The 24,527-nt window shown below is 46.3% G+C and overlaps 1 protein-coding gene across 1 annotated transcript in view; it reads left to right on the top strand.

Moving 5' to 3' along the window:
* Window positions 1-209: 209 nt before the first annotated feature.
* TGM6 (transglutaminase 6) overlaps window positions 210-24,527 on the top strand; it is a gene marked incomplete at its 5' end in the record, with an annotated part of 35,298 nt that continues 10,980 nt past the window's right edge. The window contains 10 exons of the mRNA XM_081292827.1: window positions 210-216; window positions 7,465-7,638; window positions 8,179-8,421; window positions 9,144-9,262; window positions 9,702-9,830; window positions 11,679-11,856; window positions 12,305-12,443; window positions 13,417-13,520; window positions 13,595-13,837; window positions 15,561-15,902. Coding sequence (XP_081148953.1) covers window positions 210-216; window positions 7,465-7,638; window positions 8,179-8,421; window positions 9,144-9,262; window positions 9,702-9,830; window positions 11,679-11,856; window positions 12,305-12,443; window positions 13,417-13,520; window positions 13,595-13,837; window positions 15,561-15,902 — 1,678 coding nt within the window. The remainder of the gene's footprint in view (window positions 217-7,464; window positions 7,639-8,178; window positions 8,422-9,143; window positions 9,263-9,701; window positions 9,831-11,678; window positions 11,857-12,304; window positions 12,444-13,416; window positions 13,521-13,594; window positions 13,838-15,560; window positions 15,903-24,527) is intronic.

Here is a 24,527-nt window from a genome sequence, read left to right on the forward strand (position 1 = left end):
ACCAAGGCAATTACTGGGTGATTATGTGTCTTGGAGGTGTCGTGGCCGGGCTGAGGAGGGCCACGCCTCCTCTTTTGAATTCTGACTTTCCTGCTTAGGAGTGTCCTCAGATTTTCCTTGTTAATGCGGGTCTGGCTGGCTACTCTGACGCACCATCCTGACGGTCCACACACCACCGTGAGGAGGCAAGGAGTCTGTCTGGCTGTCGCATGGCAGGTGAGTGGGCAGGGCCTGGGGACCTCAGGGCATGAGGGCCTGAGAGGGGAGTTTTCAGGAGTGTCTGTGAGATAAAAACTTTGATGGTTGCTTGTTAAGAGGTTAGAGCTGGACAGTCCATCAGCTCTTCCCTCATGTTCATCAGAAAATAGAGACATGGGGATGGAAAGAAGCAGCCCCAGACCAGCCAGCAAGTCCATGCAGAAGCTGGGTCGGGGGCAGGCCTCCTGCACACGCTTTGATGAAGTAGAGGAGGCAGGAACAGAGAGGCAGGGCAGATCTCAAATCCTCTCTCCCCTGCTGCACTTTCTGTGGATCCAGAGACAATTCTGGGCCTAGCTGTGTGGGAGGGAGAAAGAGGGCCCATGAGCAGCGTCTTCTCTGAACTCCTGCCTCAGTGACTAGAGGGCAAGGGCAATTCCATCCGAGGAGAAAAGAGCTGTGTGACCTTGAGCAAAGGAATCTGCCCTTGTTGCCTTTGTTTTCTCATCTGTAAAATGGGGATCAGAATGCAAATTATCTCACAGGCCTGCTACGTGCTGTCCTCCGTCACACAAGATCTCAACGTGAGAACTTGTTGACAATAGCCTCAGAAAACGTGTCCCCACAGACCTAATTGGCACACTTTCATGGGCTCAGAAACTCATAGATACTGGGGTCCAGTAATGAGCCAGTAAGCAGAAAAAGCCCCAAACTCACAGGTCTTTAAGGGACATTCCTAATTCTATGTCTGCTATTTTCAATTGCTCAGCATCATGTGACACCATGTGAATCAATGCTTGTTTATTAGAAAATAAACTTTCAAAGTCAGGTCTTTTCATCTCTTTATCATATTTTAACTTCCTCTTCATATTCCCTCCTAGCAGTTGATAATATTATTAGGCCTCTGGGTCCATCTGGTTCCTGCGGTGGGTCTGCTCCTCTGAGGACAACCCAGACCACCTGTTTCCAAACCTGGGGTTGCTTCTCCTGTCAGACTGGTGCAGAGGACACTGGCTTTGCCTCTACCAGGACCTGATTTTCAGGGCTTCCCTACGTGGCCCCTCTTCCCTAAGCATTTGATAAAGCATCTGTCTTAAGCTTGGCAGCAACGAGTTATGCTGAGGAGGGAACAAAGTTGGTGGCAGGGATCCCAGTGTCAGGTCAGCCACCCGTTTGGTGGGTACTCTCTCCTCTCTCTCAACCTCGATTTCTCCATCTGTAAAATGTTGGGATCAGATCCATCATGTCTCGCATGTGAACTCTTTATTGGATTTAATTCTATTCCTCAGGGGTTGCCTGGGTCCCTCTAGCTTCCTGGGAGGATTTGCTCCTCAAAGCAAAGACATGAATTCATAACTGTGATGCCAGATCCTGATGGAAAGAAACCCATCACCAGGATCCTCACCCCACTGACTCTGTCCATGGCAGACATCACTAGTTGATCCCAGAGCTCCTCCCTACAGAATCGGGATGTAATCCCAGAATTCTCCTCAATGCAATTCTTCCATAGCCCCTGCCAGTTGAGCCATGTTAGCAAACAAATAGTGCCATTTTGACATTATTAAATTACAATCATCTTTCAGCTCAGCAATCTTAAGAATTAAGTGGAATGTTCTGTGTGGGGTTGGCTCTATTGGTTGGAGTTGATGGGTTTCTATATACTGGTTAAGAGGAAGGACCAGGAAGGAAAGGAGACTGGGCAGTGGCCCCAAAAAGGCCCCCAGGCAACTTCCTAATTAATCATTTAGCTGTGGAGCTCAGGTACCCGGGCTGCATACTAAGGACAGAGTCATAATGGAGCCCATTAAAAACCAATTATGCCGAGTCCAGAGTCGGGGAGATGTTGCTGGCTTCAGCAGAGCTTCTTGGGCCCAGCCTCACTGGGTGCCATGCCCAGGCTGGTACAGAGAATTGGGGATGGCAGTATCATTTGGACTTTTGGTGTCACCCAAGACCATGAGGGAGAGCAGCAGGGACAAGCGTGGGAGAGTGTCAGGCAGGAGGTGACCTTCTACACACCCTTCCCTGGAAGCCAAGCCTGGACTTAGGCTGATCTCTGTGGCCACCTGGTGGGCCAGTGAGCCGGAGGGCAGGGATGAGGTTGGCAGGGACAGGAATTATGGCCACGACCAAATTGGGAGGCCCCCTATGACATGGCACCAGAGTGTGTGTGGACTTGACAGTTACGGAGCAGGAGAAGTGACACGCTGACACTCATGCAATCTGAGGGGTTCCCCCCTCCATGAGCTGCAGTTCCCCTACAGCACTGAAGAAGATGAGCTGGAAAACGTTCTGAGGCTGTGGGGCCAGGTGATGGCTTAGGCAGGAGGCAGAGATGAGAGAAGGAAAAGAAAAACAATGTGTGTAGGAATTGGGGATGGGAGGACAGGGTGATGGGGAAGATTTAGGGGACAGGGGTGACAATCTAAAACCCCCCATTTGTGGAACTCAAAACCGTGGACCCAGCACGTGCTAAGTGCTGGAAGGAGAACACCATCCTGACTGGAGCTCGCTGTCTAGTGTTAATGGTTTCTCCTTCGCCCTTGGAATTTCCTGGTTCAGGCGCTGCATTTCCTCATTACCCTACTTATAATGATTACTCCATTTAATCCTCCTTAAAATTGTATGAGGAAGATCTTATGATTGTCATTTTTAGGGAAGGAAATCTGAACCTTAGAGAGGCCCAGCAACTTACCCAGCGCCACTCGGGCAGTAAGTAGAAGATACAGGATGGCATGCATTGGGGAAAAATTGAAATGGCAGCCAGGAGCCCTTGAGACTTGAGTTTCAGAGAGGTTCATCCACCTGCCTCAGGTCACACAGCCGACAAGTGGGAAAGTCTGTACTAGAACTCAGTGTCTGCCTCTAAACTCGGGCTCCCACTGGCTGTGCAGGGTGGAAAGGAAGGCCAAGAGAAGATGGTAAAAGAAAGAAGGGAAAGAGGGCAGTAAAGCTGGCGGGGGGGGGGGGGGTGCAAACCCTGGAATGACAGGTAGTAGAGGAAATGCCCTTGTTATTTACTCCTTCTTTCCCCGGGTCTGAAGGGCACAGCCTCAGTCTTGAGCTCTGTGGCCTGCAGCCCAGGCCTGGGAGCTCACCGCTCATGTCCTCAAGCTGAAGGACCAAGCCGTAGGTTCACTGAACCAGACGAGTGTCAGATCTTGCCACTCACAGCCCCTCCCTGGTGTCCACCAAGGGGCTGAGTGACAATCTTCTGGGTCATTTCATAGATGGGCCAACTGAGGCCTGGAGGGAGAAGTCAGCAGCACTCTGCCCCCTGCAGCAGAGGCCACACCCGCCCCTCCTCCCAGCCCCAGGAGTTTTAGAGAGCAGGAAGTTAGGAAGGAAGGGCAGGTTTTAGAATGTGACAGCTTTAGTTAGAGGGATTATAGGGTGGGTGGGGTCCAGGCAGGTGATGGCGTGTGGGTGCCAGTCCTCCAGGGCGGGTCCAGGATGCTAGTGAGCATCAGCTCCCTTGTCACTCCCCAGCCAAGGGACAGGAAGTGACGCTCACTTGTTCATCCAAATAATGTTCACCGAGTATCTACTATACTCTGGGCTCTCAGCCAGGCCCTGATAATCCAGAGCGTATGAGAGCCAGACCTTAACTTTAAGGTGTCATCAATCCAGTGGAGGAAAGAGACAAGTAAACACATGGCATCCTTGATCATAGGTTAGGGACAGAAGCCTTAGTCCCAGATAGCAGAATCTGAGCTGAGCATAGGGCGATGACATCGAGTTTATTTGACCGAGTCTGGAATCCATCTCCTGCACAGTTATATCCTCAACTTGGTCTGCCTCTGTATGTAGGATCCCCTCATCTGTATCCATCAATCTCGTTGTCCCTTTGAGGGCTGGAGAGGACACTGGTTAGGGCAGAATTGAACTGTCATCACCAGAACAGTTGCTTTTCCCATGCAGAGTCCTGGAACCCCAGAGCTGACCCCACAAATGGCAGGTCACAGTGTGTGATGCTGATGGGTGTGGATGACTCAGACCACCAAAGGAGCAGCTCTCAGAATGGATCACACAGGGACCAGGACAGTGGGTTACGGGGCAGGTGCAGAGTCTGGGTGGGGAACGGGAAGCCAGGATCCCTAGGTTTTATGTCTGCCACGTGATCAAAGAGCAAAAGCTTCAAAGAAGTATGTTCTTCGGGGGTGACAGAGAAGCAGCGTGGAGACAAATGGCAAGGAGTTGTAAGATCAAAAGATCTTCGTTCAGCAGAAGGAAAGACTTTCTAACACTTGGGGGCTGGCTAAGGGGCCTCTTGTAGGTTGCAAGCTGGGACCATAGTCACGTAACCACCAAGAATTTGGCTACAGGAATTTGATGTTGGGCAGGAAGTTGTGAGAGAGATGGTCGATGAGATTCTGGGATAATAACCATAATGACAGTTCTGACTCATCCCACCCCCTCTTGCCCATCTGTGATAAGGCTACAGATGTGTAGAGGGTGACCGGAGCTGGTTTGGGCTGTGGCAAGGAAAAGAGGAATCCAACACAGACGCCCCAGGGCTTGAACCCATATCGGGGCCCAGGAACCCCCATCAAATCCCAAACGCCCCCTGAATCCAGCCCAGGGGCTTGCCAAGTGGAGCTAATTACTACCCAAAACCTCACCCCCTGCTCCTGACTCATCCTGTAAAAGGGGACACTAGCCTCCTGTTCTGGCCTGTATCCAGACACTGTGATTAGTAAGCAGCAACATGAATTCCTGGGCCACAGATCCAAACTGCCCTCAGGCAAGAAGCCCCTTTCTTCCCACTCCCTCCCCGCCCTTTGGAGGTTTTATTGTTGTTGGGTTTTGTTTGTTTGTTTGTTTGGTTTTTGTTTTGTTCTTATTTTTTGTCTACTTGTTTTTGTACTGGGAATAGAACCCCAAAGGCACTTTACCAACTGAGTCACATCACCAGCACTTTTTATTTTTTTATTTGAGACAGTGTCTCACTAAGTGGCTTAGGGCCTCGTTAAGTGGCTGAGGCTGGCTTTGAACTCCTCCTGCCTCAGCCTCCCAAGTCACTGGGATTACAGGAGTGCACCATGGTGACTGGTGCACATTTGATTTTCCATGTGGGTGAACCTGAACTGCCCCTTCAGTTCTGTTGATGTTAGACCTCATGATCTCATGCACAAGATGTGGAGTTTCCTTCCTGTGTTTCCAGACTAAACAGAGGCCACCTAAACTCAAAGTTCTGGGGCTTCAGAGCCCTGCACTTGCCCAAGGACTGTTGGAGCCAACTAGACATGAAGATTCTACTTCCCAGTGTGAGAAGCCCCAAGGCAGCAGGGAGTTGTGTTCTGGCTCCTGCCACGCAAGGTCCCTATTGAACCCTGGTCCTGCGCAGGCCTGTTCACTTGCCACAGCAGTGGCCTTCGGAGTTGCCATGCTTGGGACACATATGTCACCGCATGAGTTCCTTCTAACATGTTCAATCTTTCTCCCCAAATGACAATGCCAGACTGGCGCCTTCAGCCTAATCCAAGCTTAAACTAGTCTTTTCCGTGGACCTTCCATGGCACCAGCCCAACCAACTCACAAATGAGACCAATTAGGAGGCTGTTGCAGATTAGGTAAGAGACATGGCTCCCTGTGCTTCTGTTAGCCATTGCTGCGTGGCAAACCATGCCATCTCGAGGCTTAAGACAACAACAGTCATTTTCTTGCTTAGGAAGCTGCAATTTGGGGAGAGCTCAGCAGGGACAGCTTGTCTCTGCTCCATTCGGTTTCAGCTGGGGCAGCTTGACTGGGGGCTGAGGATCTGCTTGCAAGATGGCTCACTCTCCTGGCTGCCAAGCCAGAGCTGTCGTCAGCTGGGAGCTCAGCAGACTGGAGGCTGGAGGCCTTGGTTCCTCTCCACGTGGGCGTCTCCACGGCCATTTGATTTTCCAAGAACAGGCAACTCAAGGGAGCCTAGAAGAAGCTGTATCAATGTTTATGATCTAACCTTGGAAGTTACAGAGTGTCATTTTGTTTTACTCACAAGTCTTCCAGATTGGAGGGATGGGACGCTATACCTATGTCTCAGTGAGACACATGTCAACAATCATAACATTAGGGCATGTAGAATGGCAACCATCTTTAGAAAATACAATCTGCCACTCTCCCTTAATTAAAAGATTATGCGAGGTGGCTGGGGTGTGGCTCAGCAGTAGAGCACTTGCCTCCCACATGTGAGGCACTGGGTAAATAAACAAAATAAAGACACTGCATCCATGTACAACTAAAAACTATTTTTTAAAAAAAGATTATACGAAGGTGCTGAAGCCTTTAAAAATACAAGCATGTTGGCCAACCCTCTCCAGACTTTGGCCCACAAGTGGTGAAAAATAGAGATGCCTAATGTGTATGCTTCCAGCTAAAGTCAAACAGGCAACCCTCTGCCTTCTTCTCTTTTTTTAATATTTATTTTTTAGTTATAGTTGGACACGATGCCTTCATTTCACTCATTTATTTTTATGTGGTGCTGAGGATGGAACCCAAGGTCTCCCATGTGCCTGGCAAGTACTCTACCCCTGAGCCACAACCCTAGCTCCAACCCTCTGCCTTCTTGATTCAGCTTCCATTCTACAAACGAATGTCCTCTCTTGGCCCATTTAAAACCATGGGTTTTTTTTTTTTTCATTTTTGTGCTTTTGTGTGATTGTTGTTGTTTATTTCTTGGGGGTGGGTAATTCTGCCATTTAAAATGGCCCCAAGCACAGCACTGAAGTGCTGCGTGGTGTCCCTAAGTGCAAGAAGGCTATGATGTTCCTTGCAGAGAAAATAAATGTTAAATAAATTCATTGAATTATAGTGCTATTGGCAAAATGAGTTCAAGAGTAACGAACCAACAATGAATATTAACTAGGGTGCCTTTAAACAATAACACAGGTATAGATTAAGCTCCTAGGAACCTAACCCTGTATTTTCCTTACCAGCCACAGTTCAGTACTCACTAATTCAGTGCCCACAGGGACTTGAATGTAACTACTGAGAATAAGGAGAATCAACGGTGTGTGTGACAAACAGTGGCTGGATGAGTCAGGCGTGGCGCCACCTATGGTCCCAACCACCTGGGCAGCTAAGGCCGGAGGATCACTTGAGCCCATAAATTCGAGACCAATCTGAGCAGCAAGGTGAAACCCTGTCTTAAAATATAAATAAACAAAAATAGTGGCTGCATGAACACAGGCCGGCAGCTGGAAGAGGACGGAAAGACAAGCCAGACGTGAACAGAAGGGTGCAGAAGCCTTGGCCTCATCTCCCTGCGCTCTGCCTCCGCAGGGGTCCGAGTCACCAGTGTGGACTGGCAGCGGTCGGGGAACGGCGCTGCGCACCACACCCAGGAGTATCCTTGCCCTGAGCTGGTGGTCCGCAGGGGCCAGCCGTTCCGCCTCACCCTGGATCTGAGCGGAGACCTGGACAGCGAGGAGACCCTTATCTTCACGGTGGAGACAGGTAAGTGGGCTCACTAGCGCCCCCTCTGGTCTACAGTTGAATAGCTGTGTCCTGTGACCACTCAAAGGAGACCCTGCCGTGGGCAAGTAAGCAAGTCTGCAAGGGAGCCTTAAATCTGTAGACTTCTGATAACCGCTTCCTGGGGACAGTTGGAAGGTGCTGCCTGCAGACGGCAGGGTGGGTGAGATGACCTCTCTGGAATCCTATGCATGCCAAGGAATTCAGAGTTCCAGAAGGATATGGAAATCGGGGGAGGGTGGACACTTTTGGAGTTCAAACTTTTCTTTCCTTTCATGGTCAGGTATAAGGTAGATTTGGGTTCCTAAGGCTGCACTTTCCCCTTGTCCCAGGAGTGGCTGGGGGTCGGGGCAGCCGAGGCGTCCCACTCTGGCCTTCTTAGGCTTGCTCAGCCCCTTCTCCTCAGCCGTCTCCCAGCACCTCAAGGGGTGAAGTCGAGGCTTCCAAGGTGTGGCTTTCCCACTTCTCCAAAGCCGGGTTTCCTAGAGGCAGGGTCTCCTGACTCCCTCTCCTATCGTCCAGGGCCCAAGGCTTCCGAGGCCCTCCACACCAAAGCTGTGTTCCAGACCGCGGAGCTGGAGGGGGGTGATGTCTGGACAGCGGTGAAGGAGTCGCAGACGGAGAACAGCATGAGTGTCAGCCTCGCCAGCCCTCCCGATGCTGTGATCGGCCGCTACCAGCTGAGCGCCAGGGCTTCCTCTCGCAGGAGGCACAGTGACCGGAAGCTGGGAGAGTTTGTTCTCCTTTTCAATCCATGGTGTCCAGGTAGGTGCTGCCAAGTCCTAGTCAGAGGTTTTCCTGGAAGCCTCCTCAGAAGTGGGCATGCTCTTGATGGGAGACGTGGGAGGCAGATGCAGGATCAAGGAGGTGAACGCCAAGAGCTGGGCCTTAGCAGAGGTGGGCATGGGCAGAGGAATCCAGTGGTTCCTGGTGTCAGAGAGGATGGGAATGGGGCCTGATAGGCAGGTGAGGCCCAAGTGCAGGTGAGAGCAAGGCTGGGGTGTCAGACAGCCTTGGGGTAGTCCCAGCTCTGCTAAAGTGCTTCCCTCTGTGAGCCACGCTTTCCACATCTGTAATACAGAAATGATACCAGCACTTAACTCTTGAGGCTATGGTTGGGAGATCGTGCAGCTAATGCTGTGATGCACAAGATACACTACAAGGCCTTGGCAGGGGGTCATTGGGATCAGTCTCCTTATTAATATTTAAGAAATATGAGGTTGCAATTGGCATCCAAAAGGACTGCCCAAAGGTGTCAGGATTCCCAAAACCCTTCCGTTCCCAGGGTTGGTCCCTGCCTGGGGAAAGACTGCTCAGGAGGGATGAGGCTTGATAGAGTGGCAACACGGGAGCCTGCAAGCCCTCTCGCTTCTCCTGCCACGGTCAGCCTCCAGGCACAGTCCTGCTGCTGGCCCTGATGCAGCCCCTTCCCCAGGCCGGCAGGGCCAGAGCCCCAGCCCACGCTGGGCCTGATGACTGCTTTTCAGAGGACGATGTATTTCTGGCCTCAGAGGAAGAGAGACAGGAGTACGTGCTCAACGACAGTGGCATCATATTCCGGGGCGTGGAGAAGCACATCCGAGCGCAGGGCTGGAACTACGGGCAGGTCTCCAGGGGCGCAGCCAGTGGGGGATGTGGGCTGGGGTATGGGAAAAGCCAGCCAGGAGCCCAGCTGTCCACTCCTTTCTAGGAGGTTAAGTGGAGCCAATGCTTAGAGCCTGTAAACCAAAGGAGCATATCAAGGAGGCAGATGTGGCTCAAAAGCAAATCATGTTTGTGACTTCACTGTGCCTAGTGGGGAGTTATAGGACGTATTGAATGGGAGGGCATGAGTAAGGTTGAGCTTCTTGTTCCCCAGGGAACTCTCTGAGGAAGGATTTCTGATACTTGAGGATGTTCTGTGATGTCCCGGGGAGGCAGGGCACGAGATTAGGACAAAACTCCCCTGCATAGACACAAATGACTGTGGGATCAGGTGGGATTGTGGAAAGGTCTGGATAATGGGTGAGGCTCCAGCCTCTAAACACAGCCTCTCCGGGGAGCAGTTTGAGGAGGACATCCTGGATATCTGCCTGTCCATCCTGGACCGAAGCCCCAGTCACCAAGATGACCCAGCCACTGATGTGTCCCATCGTCACAACCCCATCTATGTCACCAGGATCATCAGTGCCATGGTGAGGAGTTCCCTGCTATCCCTATATATAGACTCCTTCAAGAATCCCTAAGCCAACCCAGGACCACAGCCTAGGGGTTCCCAACTCATCCCTTGTTTTAATTCTCTATTGCTACATAAACCCCGCCCAGCACGCACGCACGCACGCACACACACACACACACACACACACACTCAATGGTATGAAAAATTTACAGACCAGGAATTTGAGCAAGGTACCATGAGAATGGCTTGTCTCTGCTTCAAGATGCTTCAGCTGGGGATTTCTGAGTGGCTGCCAATGTCTGGGATAACTTGATGGGACTGTACATCTGGGACCTTGGTTCGGGTCCTCGGCAGTTCCTTATTTTCTGCCCACACAGTATCTACTGGAACTAGAATGTTCAAAATGGCTCCCTCACTCTCACGCCAGGGTCCTGGGCCGGGGGGTGGCTGGAATTGCGAAACCTGGCCAGTCATCACGGCTTCTCCCCATGCAGCCTCTCCACATGGCTAGCTTGGGCTTCCTCACAGTGGGGGGGATCTCATCCACAATGCTGGCTTCACCCACAGCAACTGCGCCAAGAAAACAGGAAGCAGACCCTGCCAGGCTTCAAGGCCTGGGCCTGAAAACTGTTCCAGCATCACTTCCACAGTGGACAGTGCTCAATGCAGTCTGAGGCCAGCTCAGATGCAAGAGCAGCAGGCATAGACAGACCTCATCTCTCCATGGGAGGAGTGCCCACTTTAACTGACCTCAGGCCACATACTCCCTCCACAACAGGTGGTGAAGGGACCTACTAGTGCTTTCTATCCATGCAGGTGTTCAGGTCAGTGGGTGGGAATCTGAGATCCCCAAATTGGACAAAGCTGTGCTTCTCATAATGGATGCTCTCAAGACCTCAAGACTTCAGACAGATGTTGGCGCTCTGAGAATCAGCAGCAATGGCCAACCCCATCAGTAGAATATTACAGCCAGCTGACAGTAGTGCAGGCTCCACACCCAGGTCCTGAACTCATGGGTCACCCCTTTAACTAACTTGCTATATGATTTGGTCAAGTCCCTGAACTCCTCTGAACTTCAGTTTTCTCATAAAAAAGTGGGGGTGGGGGGTGGGGGGTACAATAGAACCTGTGGAGGAAAATAGAACCATAAACTTAAAAGGTTAACTAGTATAAACAAAATCCTTAGAATAGCCAGGCACCATGGTGCATACCTATAATCCCAGCAGCTCTGGAGGCTAAGGCCAGAGGACTACAAGTTCAAAGCCAGCCTCAGAAATTCAGTGAGGCCCTAAGCAACTTAACATAACCCTTTCTGAAAATAAAAAATAAAAATAAAAAAGGGCTTCGGGTGTAGCTCAGTTGTTAAGCACCCCTGAGTTCAATCCCTGCTAACAACAACAACAATAACAAAATCCTTAGAAAAGAGCCTGGCATTCAAATAAATGTCAGCTATCTCTCTAATTACTATACCCACTAGCAGTCCTGAAATATAAATCATTTAAAATAGGAAATGCTCTGAATTATAGATGATTTTTAACAAGAGTATCCAAATGGAAAATAATTAAAAGTTATAAGTAGTTCCAAAAAGTAGAGTTTTTGTTTGATTTGATTTGGTTTTTGTGGTTCTTGGAATCAAATCCTAGGCTTCATGGCTGCTCAGCACCTGCTCTACCCCTGAGCTATGCTCTCAGCCCAAAAATGTAGGTGCTTTTAAGACAGCAGAGATCCCCACTTATCAGGCAATTGAAAAGCAAGGAGTGACCCCAATTGACTAGCCGGTCCAAGTAGGAGATGATTTCATAATGGTGAGGCTCTTGCTGTGGGAAGCCTGCATGGTGGGTGGAACTGTGTCTCCTCTGCTCAGGTGAACAGCAACAATGACCGGGGTGTCGTGCAAGGACAGTGGCAGGGCAAATATGGCAGCGGCACCAGCCCACTGCACTGGCGCGGCAGCGTGGCCATCCTGCAGAAATGGTTCAAGAGCAGGTTCAAACCAGTCAAGTACGGCCAGTGCTGGGTCTTCGCTGGAGTCATGTGCACAGGTATCAGAAAGAAATGCCCCTCTCTTCAGTCTGCTCCCTATTTGCATCCATTTACATATATTTGCATTGCTGTAGTCTGTCTTCATTGATGAGGAGGTAATGACCAGGAGATCAGTTCATTTACTTGAGTTTTGGTTTTTATTTGGCAGAAAGTCCTCCCTTTGCCTCTAGCTCATTGAGTGTCCTGGGCAAGCCCTGTGGCCCCTTAGACTTTGGTCACTCTTCTGTGGCATCTGAGGTTTTGCCAGCCTTAGAGCCTGCTCAGAGTGGCATCTCCAGAAGTCCCTGAGACAATGTACAGGAGATGGCGTCTGAGGGAGTGGAAGTCTCAGCCCTGTCACCTGCCAAAGTAGACAAAGGCTGTGGGGACTGTGGTGGGAAATGGGGTGGAGCAGCCTGCTAGGGGCCAGAGCCCACTCCTGGAGCCTCCCAGCTCTCTGCTCTGCAGTCCTCAGGTGCTTGGGGATTGCGACACGAGTGGTGTCCAACTTCAACTCGGCCCACGACACTGACAAAAACCTGAGTGTGGACAAATATGTGGACTCCTTCGGGCGGACCCTGGAGGACCTGACAGAAGACAGCATGTGGTGGGTCCTGGGCTACTGTCTCAAGGTCAGGGTCAGGGTCAGAGTCTAACCAGCCCAGCCCCAGTGCCCTCCCTTCCTTTCCTCATACAAAATTTTCTTTCTGATGTTGGATCCTCTGTCACCACCCAGGCTGTCAGAGTCCCCCTGCTTACCCCAAAATGTTTATCAAGGTATTTTTCCCAAGACAACAACCTCCCAAAGAGGTGTTCTGAGGCCAACTGTAAAGATGCCAAGTCAGGCAAACCAGGAATCAGGTATCTCTCTGCTACTTCCTTCCTGTGTGACCTTGTGCAAGTGATGTCACTTTTTCTAGACTTGTATTCTCACCTTAAACACAGAGTTGAAGATAAACTGGGGACTTCTTACCAGGGCCTATAGAGCTCTCCATCATCTAAATCCTGCCTACCCTGGAGATATTGACCTGCTTTCTATTTCTCGAACACACTCACCTTTTTCTTATCTCCAGACCTTTGCACATGCTGTTCCTTCTGCCTGGATCGCTGTTCTCTTCGCTCTTCTTCTGGTGAATTTCTTTGCACTTAGGTCTGGCCTCCAATGTCATTTACCTAGAGTAGATCTCCAGCAGTTATTCTCTAACTCAACCCCTCTTTTCTTCACAGCTTTCATTGTCACTTGCATTTGTTTCATTCATCTCCTAACTTAATGCTGCCTGTATCCCCATGGGTCCCCTTTGTTAAAATTTAATTTTCATGAAAGCAAGGACGCTGTGTCGTATTTGCAGTTGTATTTCTCGTATCTTGAAGAACAGGCTCGTGATATATACATACACACACACACACACACACACACACACACACACACATATATATGTGAGTGCTGTGTGGATACAGTTGAATGAGTGATTGACATGCGGGGGCCATAGCATTCATGGGCTGGTCTACAGCAGGGGCTTCCCTCCCATGGACTTCAGATCTCATGCAAGGCCACCTCACCCACCCTCTCTCTATGGCAGGAATTTCCATGTCTGGAACGAGAGCTGGTTTGCCCGGCAGGACCTGGGCCCCTCTTACAATGGCTGGCAGGTTCTGGATGCCACACCCCAGGAGGAAAGCGAAGGTAGGGCTCCGCCAGCCAGTCCCAGACCTCTGCTTTTCCTCCCCTTGCTGCTCACGCCCACCCCTCCTGCCCAGGTGTGTTCCAGTGTGGCCCCGCTTCAGTCACTGCCATCCGAGAGGGTGACATACACCTGGCCCACGATGGCCCCTTCGTGTTTGCGGAGGTCAATGCCGACTATATCACCTGGCTGTGGAATGAGGACGAGAGCCGGGAGCGTGTGTACTCGGACACCAAGAAGATTGGAAGGTGCATCAGCACCAAGGCGGTGGGCAGTGACTCCCGTGTGGACATCACAGGCCTCTACAAGTATCCAGAAGGTAAGGGCCACATGCTGGCTTTTATTCAATTCCCCAGATGGCCCCTGGGCTATGGAGGGCTGGTTCCCAGTAGCCTAGGGCCAGATCCTTTCCCAGATGTCTGATGACAATCACAGCTTCCACTGACATTGTCCTGGGTTCTGAGCCAGTGCCTTTGTTTAGGTTAAATTAATAGCTTCCTCTGATTGCTAAGTACCCTTCCGTGTTAGAAAATGTTCCACGTCTAATAACAGCTACATGTCCTTGACTCTCCACCTAGGCCAGGCACTGTTAGGAATATTCGCATATGATAACAGTAATTACCACTACTACTAATGATGATGATAGTATCCCACGTTTCATATTGAACTCCCAGGAAACATGGCACTAGACATAATTCCAAATAAGTGACAGCAGCTCTTGATTGTCATCTGTCAAGGCCTCTGCCAGAGCCATTCATTAGCCGCTGGTTTGTGAAAAAGCCTGTACTTATTGGGGTACAAAATAAGATGGTTGTACTTTTTTCTCATAGTCACCTTCAACTATATACTTTGACAGTCTTCCCTTCCCACGGAGGAATGGGTCCCTGAGCACAAATGTGATCTGATCCATCTGTGTTCAGCCACATCTGTTTGTCTTAAAAAAAAAAAAAAAAAAAAAAAGTGTTACTGGGGCTGGGATTGTGGCTCAGTGGTAGAGCACTTGCCTACCATGCATGAGGCACTGGGTTCGACCCTCAGCACCATATAAATGTAAAATAAAGATATCGTGTTATCGTGTCCACCTAAAGCTCCATATATATATATATATATATATATATATATATATATATATATATATATTTTTTTTTTTTTTTTAATGTTACTAAGTAAAAAGAGTTTGGGTTCAAATAGGAATGAGAGCTTGTCTCCTCCTCTCCCCTGAGTAAAAACTAAAGCAGTGACCCTGGAAGGTTGCTGTGCAGGAGGGGACAGGGTCTGCTCTGGAGCCTCCCCTGGGGTTGGGGAGAGAGGTCTTGTCTGCCTATCTCCACCTAGCCTGTCCCTCCAGGTCTCTTCTCGTCACTCAGGTAAGTAAGGCAGGTAAGCAGACCTCCAGAGAGAACATATGCCAGCTTCCTTTTTTCTTTTCAGATAGGCACTGCCAGTCTTTACCAGCAGGCCCCTTCCTGTTGCAGACACCCCAAACCTTAATGTGGATTCTTTTTGACACCACCGTATTCTTGCACATGCGTGTGCGCACGCACACATACCAACATTTGCTGAGTTCCCATATCTAGGAACATGGCACTCTCTTGACTGTCGGGTGGGGCTGGGTGGTGAGGCCTCTTCTGCACTGGCACCTCTCCCTCAATCCTGCAGGTGGATGGCTGGTCCCACCTGCTGGACCTTCTGCAGCTTAGAACAGGGGTCTTTTGCCCCAAGCTTTTAGCTATGGCTTCAGAAGACACCAACATCCTGTTATAATGACAATAAAGAATTTTCACCCAGCTGGAAATCTGCATTTTTATGTGAATTTTCCTGCTCTGAAGTTATTGGCAGCAGATTATAAATTTATTTAAATAGAGAACCCCACACAGGCAGAGGCTGAGGTCTGCACATGGCTCTCCGACTGCCAGTTTGAGACCTCTGAGAGCCGTGGGAATTTGAAGTGGTGATGAGTGACAGTTCTACCTGGAGAAGGGGGACCCCCGCGGGAGGAGGAGGAAGAAGGTCTCGCAGCTGATCTGTGCGGTGCCCTGCAGGGTCCCGGAAGGAGAGGCAGGTGTACAGCAAGGCCGTGAAGAAGCTATTCGGTGTGGAAGCCCGGGGGAGGAGGACGGGGATCCGCAGGGCCGGCGGGCGGGGTCTCTGGCGTGACGACCTCCTGGAGCCCGCCACCAAGCCCAGCATCACCGGCAAGTTCAAGGTGCTGGAGCCACCGGTGCTGGGTCACGACCTGCAGCTGGCTCTGTGCTTGACCAACCTCACCTCTCGGGTCCAGCGAGTCCAAGTCAATTTGAGCGGCGCCACCATCCTCTACACCCGCAGGCCTGTGGCCGAGATCCTGCACGAGTCCCACGCGGTGAAGCTGGGACCGCAGGAAGGTGAGAACCCTGGCTTGTTGCGACCCCGCTAAGTCACCTCCTTTTGCAAGGATTGAGGGTGGAGTGGGCTTCCCTGGTTCTGCGCCCATTTCCAAGAAGGAAGGGGACATTCCTGAGCTTTGTGCTCGATGCCTTTCCTCTTGGCCCCACTTTGCAGATGAGAGAACTTGAGGCTTAGAGGGGCAAATGATAATAATAGCAATGAAAGTCCCCATCCTCTGGTGGCAAACTGACCTGGTGGTGAGGCGATTTATAGTCTCTATCTCATCCCGATGAATGTGAATGTTTACAGGCTGAATCAACACCGTCTGGAAGCTGGTCAAAATGTACGGCATATGCCTTGTGTTACTTTTCTAAAATCCCAAAAAATTCTGGAGGCCATCTGGCTCCATGTATTCTGTGTGGGAGGAGAGGAGCAGAAAGAGATGTTCCTTAGGTGCTTCTGTGTGACAGGCCATCCTGAGAGTTCTGATGCAAAGACAGAGACCCACAACCACATGCATAGGCACTAGTGGTAGCTCGGTCACTCCAAGGATGAAACTCACATCCAGAGTCCAAAGTCACATGTAGTGGAAGGACCCAAACCCAGGCAACCCCACCTTGGGGGAGACACTCCTGATCAAGAGCAGGAAAGTGGTAAAGCCAGGATTCCAAGACAGCGATGCTAGACCCCGGGCACACCTGCCTCAGCCCCCTGCAGTCCCTTGACTACAGAATGTGTAGTGGGCAGCTCAGTCCACGCCCAAGGGCACAGAACAGGCCTGATGGTGTATTGGCCTAAGATTCATCCTAGATGTTTCACCACAAAATGGAATAGCGCCAGTCCTTTGGAAGGTTTTTGTATAAATTTATCTGACTTTATTGTTTTTTAAAAATATATCAAAGGGGCCTGGGATTGGGGCTCAGTGGTAGAGCGCTTGCCTAGCACATATGAGACACTGGGTTGGATCCTCTGCACCACATAAAAAAATGAATAAATAAATTAAATAAAGGTATTGTGTCCATCTACAACTAAAAATATTTAATATATATTTTATACATATATATTAAATATTTAATATATATATCAATGAACTATTTTTCATAGACATATCACACTTGATAGGATTTACTAAATGTATCCTATTTGATTTTTCTTTGATTATTCTCACTTTCTCCCTTCCTCTCTCTCCCTCCCTGTCCTTTGCTCTTTGTCTCTCTCCCTCTCTTTCTTTCTCTGTCTCCTTTCTTTCTCTCCCTTTCTTGCCCTCCCCCTCTTTCTTCTTTCACAAGCTCTCTGAACTCTAAAGCATCAGTTCGACTTTGTTTAATTGAAGCTGTTTCTCTAGAACAGCTTCTGATAAGTGAACCTTTGGATTTTGATGGGGCATGAAAACATATGAAGGGGGCTTCACACATTTTTTAGCTCTTTTTGTCACAAAAGCTAAATCACAAAATAACACTTCATAATGAAATATTAATTAACACACACTTTTCCCCTGGCTTTTAGCAACTTTTTTTCATGTTGAAAGTAATACATATTCATTAAAGATTTCAAGAGTAAAAGAGAAAAATCGCCTCTGATCTTGCCACCCACCTACAAACTGTTAACAGGTTTTTCCTTCCAAATTGTTAATGCCTGTTTGCTTTTGTGAAAAAAACATAGTTCTAATTAAATATTGCAAATACTCATTAGTGCCCTGATTTTCATATTACAAAGTAATTTAAATATTTTTATAAGCTTTTCATAAACATCATTTTAATAGATGTGTAATATTTGAATAAATATATGATGATTTATCTTTCCTCTTCTTTGGGGTAATTACCAGCTTATTGCTATTAAAAATAGAATTAAGTAAACATCTTGGTGCAAAAAAATTTCCATTTTTTTCTTCTGGATTTTGACTATTTTTGTTAGAACAGATTTATAAAAGTGATATTCTTAAGCCAAGTGATTTGACTCTTAAGTCATATAATTAATTAAAATATATAACTCATTTTTAAATAAATAGACTTTATCTTTTAGCAGTTTTAAGTTTATAGAAAAATCGAGCAGAAAGTACAGAGAGTTCCCTCCTACCTCCTGAACCACCACCACTCTTTTCCTAACATCTTGCATTGCTATAGTGTTACTTGTTACCGTGAATGAACCAGTGTTAACATGTTATTTTCCATTTATTTGCATAAATTCCAGGACCTCAATTGCTGGATCATCTGATAAAGTACACAGTTTACACTAGGGTTCCCTCTTAATGTTATATGTTATATGGGTTCTGACAAATGTATAATAGCCTGTATCCAGTATTAGAGAAACATACAAAATATTTTTTCTACCCTAAAAATTCACTGTGCTTCACCTATTTATCCCTCTGTCATTACTCCCTGCATCCCAGGCAACCACTGATCTTTTAACTGTTGCCATAGTTTTATTTACCCAGAATATCATATAGCAGGAATCATATGCTTTATAGCCTTTTCAGATTGCATTATTTTCCCTAGCAATATGTATTTATATGTGTTTTGTTAGGTTTTGTCTCTTGATCTCTTGATGTCTTATTTCCTGAATGAGAATACTGAATCATAAGTATTCCATTATATGGATGTATAGGTTTTATCCATGTATCTACTGAAGAACATCTTGATTGCCTCCAATTTGGGGTGTTTATGAATAAATCTGCTGTAAATATCTGTATTCGTCTGTCTTGCATTACCACAATGAAATGCTTGAGGTCAGTCAACTTTATAAAGAAAAAAGATTTAAGGCTAGAGGTGTTGCTCGGTGGTACAGCACTTGCCTGGCATGTACAGAGTCTAGGTTCAATCCCAGCACTGCACAAAAAAAAAAAAAAAAAAAAAGAGAGAGAGAGAGAGTTATCTAGTTCATAGTTCTACAGGCTGAAAATCCAGATAACATAGTGCAAGCTCTGTTAATGGCCCCATGACAAATGGCAGAGCCATGCAGGAGGAGAGACTGTATCCCAAAACAGGCAGCAAGAAAGACTGGGGTCCCATAATCCCCTTGAAGAACACACTCTCAGTGCTGTAAGGACCTCTCACTAGAACTCACCTCTTGAAGGTCTCACCTCCTCCCAATACTGCCACCTGGGGACCAAGCTTCAAATACAGGAACTCTAGGAGGGACACACACCATACCCAAACCATAGAAATATTCCTGGGCAGGTTTTTATGTGGATAAGTTTTCCATTTGTTTGCATACATTCCAGGACCTCAATTGCTGGATCATATGATAAGTGTTTGTTCAGTTATGTAAGAAACTGCCAAACCGTTCACCATAGTGGCTGTGTCATTTTGCATTGCCACCAGCATGAATGAGAATTTGTGTCGTGGTGTATTGGGGAGCATTGCTTTATAATATATGTGAAATAGTATCTCATTGTTCCAATTTGTAATCCCCTAATGACATATGAAATTGCATATCTTTTCATACATTTGTTTGGCATCTGTATAATTTCTAGATCTTTTCTCCTTTCTTATTGGGGTTGTTTGTGTTCTTATTTGGGTTTTCTTATTATTGGGTTTTAGATCTTTGTGTATTTTGAGTAACAGTCTTTCATCAGGCATGTCTTTTGCAAATATTTTCTTCAGGTATGTGGATTGTCTTCATAACCTCCTGATGGTGCATTTTGCAAGGCAGAGTTTTTAATTTTAATAAAATCCAACCTGCTAATGTTTTCTTTTCATGAATCAAGCCTTTAGGCTTGATTGTATTGGTGTATGTAAAAAGTCACCACCAAACACGAGGTCATCGAGATATTCTCTTACCATCTTGAGGAGTTTGTAATTTTGCATTTTACATTTAAATGTATGTTCATTTTGAGAAAATTTTGGGGAAAATGTGAAGTCTGTATCTAGATCCTTTTTTTCCTTTCCTCCCCCTCCCCCACAGGTGGATGCCCAGTTGTTCTAGTACCATTTGGAAAGACTTTTATTTCTTTATATTTCCTTTGCTCCTTTGTCAAAGATCAGTTGATCATATTGGTGCACATCTATTTCTGAACTCTACTTTGTTCCATAGATCTATTTGTCTGTTCTTTCTCCAGCCACACTACCTTGATTCCTGAAGCTTTATAGTAACTCTTCGAGTGGGACAGGGCCAGTCCTCCTACTTAATACTCCCCTTTAGTAGTGCATTAAGTATTATGAGTCTTTTGCCTCTCTACATAAACTTTAGAATGAGTTTAGCAAGATCCAGGTGAGGTGGCACAGGCCTATAATCCCAGCTACTCAGAAGGCTGAGTGGGGAGAATCACTTGAGCCCACTGATTCTAGACCAGCTTGGGCAACATAGAATCAAGTCTCAAAAACAGTTAGCTTATCAGGACCTGCAAAATAATTCTTTTGATGTAAATTGCATTTAATCTATAGATTAAAATTAGGAAGAACTTACATCTTGAGAATAATGGAATAATGAGCTTAAAATATTTCTCCAACTATTTAGTTTTTTGATTTGTTTCCCAGAGTTTTTAGTTTTCATTACATATATAGAGAACATATTTTTTAGATTCATGCCTAAGTATTTAATTTTGAGGGGTGCTAACATAAATGGTATTGTGTTTTTAATTTCAAGTTCCAATTGTTCATTTATGGTACATGGGAAAGTGATTGACTTTTGGTATTAATCTTATATTTTATAATCTTACTATAATTGGAAGTTTTTATTTGTTAACATTTTCTACATAATTGATCATGTCATCTATAAGCAAACACTGCTTTTCCCCCCAACTTTCCCCCCCCCAATATGTATACCTTTTAGTTCCTTTTCTTATCTTATTGCAATAACTAGGATGTCTACTATGATGTTGAAGAGGAATGGCAAGAGAGAATCTTTGTCTTGTTTCTGATCTTGAAGGGAAAGCTTTTGGTTTCTTACCATTGAGTTTGCTGTGTGCTATAGATTTTTTCATAGATGTTCTTTAACAAGTTGAGGAAGTTCACCTCTGTTCTTTGTTTGCTGAGAGTTTTTTTTTTTTATCATGAACAGGTGTTGCATTTTCTCAAATTCTTTTTATGCATCTGTTGTTACAATCATGTGATTTTCTTCTGTGGATTTGGTAGATTACGTAAATTGACTTTCTTTTTTTTTCTGCTCTAGGTAGAGGAGGAATACAATTTCTAAAAGCACATCCCAGGAGATGTAACTAATGTGTATCATGTACACTCCTACAATCTGCTGACCAGTTCTTTGGGTCTCCTTCTTATAGGTCACTGGGTCATCATAATTCTTACCAGGAGTAAGGTGTCTACACAATAATTCACATGAGACAATCAGCTGTTGAGGGGATAGACTGCCAACCTTAGTCACCTTGCCACATCAAGGATGACCAGTAATTCTAGTCAATAATAGTCTCTATTTTATTTCTAGGACTCTGTGGTATTACTTGAAGACAAGTATGGTGATGCTTCCAGCTTTACTTTTTTCCTTCAGGATTGCTTTATCTATTTTTTTTATTGGTTGTTCACAACATTACAAAGCTCTTGACATATCATATTTCATACATTAGATTGAAGTGGGTTATGAACCCCCAATTTTACCCCCAATGCAGATTGCAGAATCACGTCGGTTACACATCCACAATTTTACATAATGCCCTATTAGTAATTGTTGTATTCTGCTACCTTTCCTATCCCCTACTATCCCCCCTCCCCTCTCCTCCCATCTTCTCTCTCTACCCCATCTACTGTAATTCATTTCTCTCCTTGTTTATTTTCCCATTCCCCTCACAACCTCTTATATGAAATTTTGTATAGCAATGAGGGTCTCCCTTCATTTCCATGCAGTTTTCCTTTTCTCTCCCTTTCCCTCCCATCTCATGTCTCTGTTTAATGTTAATCTTTTCTTCCTGCTCTTCCTCCCTGCTTTGTTCATAGTTGCTCTCATTATATCAAAGAAGACATTTGGTATTTGTTTTTTAGGGATTGGCTAGCTTCACTAAGCATAATCTGCTCTAGTGCCATCCATTTCCCTGCAAATTCTATGATTTTGTCATTTTTTATTGCTGCATAGTACTCCATTGTGTATAGATGCCACATTTTTTTTATCCATTCATCTATCGAAGGGCATCTGGGTTGGTTCCACAGTCTAGCTATTATGAATTGTGCTGCTATGAACATGGATGTGGCAGTATCCCTGTAGCATGCTCTTTTAAGGTCTTCAGGGAATAGTCCGAGAAGGGCTGTGGGGAGCCATTTTGACACGTGATTGGGTGACTCCCGTTAAGGGCCTGAGGCACTCTGGCTGTGTCGGAGTTATCCCGACCCTTTCCTGATGAGAGAGCCCATCCGTGTGGGGGTGTGCGTAACCACTGACCCTGGAGACCCAATCACTGACCCTGACCTTGGAGTACAGCCCCCCCTCAACCTTCATTGGATGGAATTCTCCCCTGAATCTCTTGTCCCCCAAAATAAAAGGCTACTCCCGGCGTGTTTCCTCTCTCTCTCTCCTGCTAGCCCAGAGTAATCCTCGCTGCCCTGCTGGGCGGCTTGAGGCGGGGAACCAGGGAGGCGAGCCGTCTCGGACCTAGCAATGTAAAATAAGGTACTGTCTGTGTGTTTTATTTTGATCTCTTCTAACTAACTTAATGCCAGAACCTCATTAATGAAACCACTGCGCAGGCCGCGTGGTAGAAAGGGCAATAGCAGGGTCAAATGGTGGTTCCATTCCCAGCTTTCCCAGGAATCTCCAAACTGCTTTCCAAATTGGCCGCACCAATTTGCAGTCCCACCAGCAATGTACAAGTGTACCCTTTTCTCCACATCCTCGCCAGCACTTGTTGTTGTTTGACTTCATAATGGCTGCCAATCTTACTGGAGTGAGATGGTATCTTAGGGTGGTTTTGATTTGCATTTCTCTGACTGCTAGAGATGGTGACCATTTTTTCATGTACTTGTTGATTGATTGTATATCCTCCTCTGAGAAGTGTCTGTTCAGGTCCTTGGCCCATTTGTTGATTAAGTTATTTGTTATCTTATTGTCTAATTTTTTGAGTTCTTTGTATACTCTGGATATTAGGGCTCTATCTGAAGTGTGAGGAGTAAAAATTTGTTCCCAGGATGTAGGCTCCCTATTTACCTCTCTTATTGTTTCTCTTGCTGAGAAAAAACTTTTTAGTTTAAGTAAGTCCCATTTGTTGATTCTTGTTATTAACTCTTGTGCTATGGGTGTCCTATTAAGGAATTTGGAGCCCGACCCCACAATATGTAGATCGGAGCCAACTTTTTCTTCTATCAGACGCAGAGTCTCTGATTTGATATCAAGCTCCTTGATCCATTTTGAGTTAACTTTTGTGCATGGCGAGAGAAAGGGATTCAGTTTCATTTTGTTGCATATGGATTTCCAGTTTTCCCAACACCATTTGTTGAAGATGCTATCCTTCCTCCATTGCATGCTTTTAGCCCCTTTATCAAATATAAGATAGTTGTAACTTTGTGGATTAGTCTCTGTGTCCTCTATTCTATACCATTGGTCCACCCGCCTGTTTTGGTACCAGTACCATGCTGTTTTTGTCACTATTGCTCTGTAATATAGTTTGAAATCTGGTATCGCTATACCGCCTGATTCACACTTCCTGTTTAGAATTGCTTTTGCTATTCTGGGTCTTTTATTTTTCCATATGAATTTCATGATTGCTTTATCTATTTCTACAAGAAATGCCGTTGGGATTTTGATTGGCATTGCATTAAACCTATAGAGAACTTTTGGTAATATCGCCATTTTGATGATGTTAGTTCTGCCTATCCATGAACAGGGTATATTTTTCCATCTTCTAAGATCTTCTTCTACTTCTCTCTTTAGGGTTCTGTAGTTTTCATTGTATAAATCTTTCACCTCTTTTGTTAGGTTGATTCCCAAGTATTTTATTTTTTTTGAGGATATTGTGAATGGAGTGTTTTTCCTCATTTCCGTTTCAGAAGTTTTGTCGCTGATATACAGAAATGCCTTTGATTTATGCGTGTTGATTTTATATCCTGCCACTTTGCTGAATTCATTTATTAGTTCTAGTAGTTTCCTTGTAGACCCTTTTGGGTCTTCTAGGTATAGAATCATGTCATCTGCAAATAGTGATAATTTAAGTTCTTCTTTTCCTATTTTTATGCCTTTAATTTCTTCCGTCTGTCTAATTGCTCTGGCCAGTGTTTCGAGAATTATATGGAATAGAAGTGGTGATAGAGGGCATCCCTGTCTTGTTCCAGATTTTAGAGGGAATGCCTTCAACTTTTGTCCATTCAGAATGATGCTAGCCTGAGGCTTAGCATAGATAGCTTTTACAATGTCAAGGTAAGTTCCTGTTATCCCTAGTTTTTCTAATGTTTTGAACATAAAGGGATGCTGTACTTTGTTGAATGCTTTCTCTGCATCTATCAAGATGATCATATGGTTCTTATCTTTAAGTCTATTGATGTGGTGAATAACATTTATTGATTTCCGTATGTTGAACCATCCTTGCATCCCAGGGATGAATCCTACTTGATCATGGTGCACAATTTTTTTGATGTGTTTTTGTATTCGATTCGCCAGAATTTTATTGAGGATTTTTGCATCTAGGTTCATTAGAGATATTGGTCTGTAGTTTTCTTTCTTTGAGGTGTCTTTGTCTGGTTTCGGAATCAGGGTGATGTTGGCCTCAT

Source organism: Spermophilus citellus (assembly GCF_964194105.1).
Source record: "Spermophilus citellus genome assembly, chromosome: 4".
In the NCBI taxonomy this organism is placed as follows: Eukaryota; Metazoa; Chordata; class Mammalia; order Rodentia; family Sciuridae; genus Spermophilus; species Spermophilus citellus.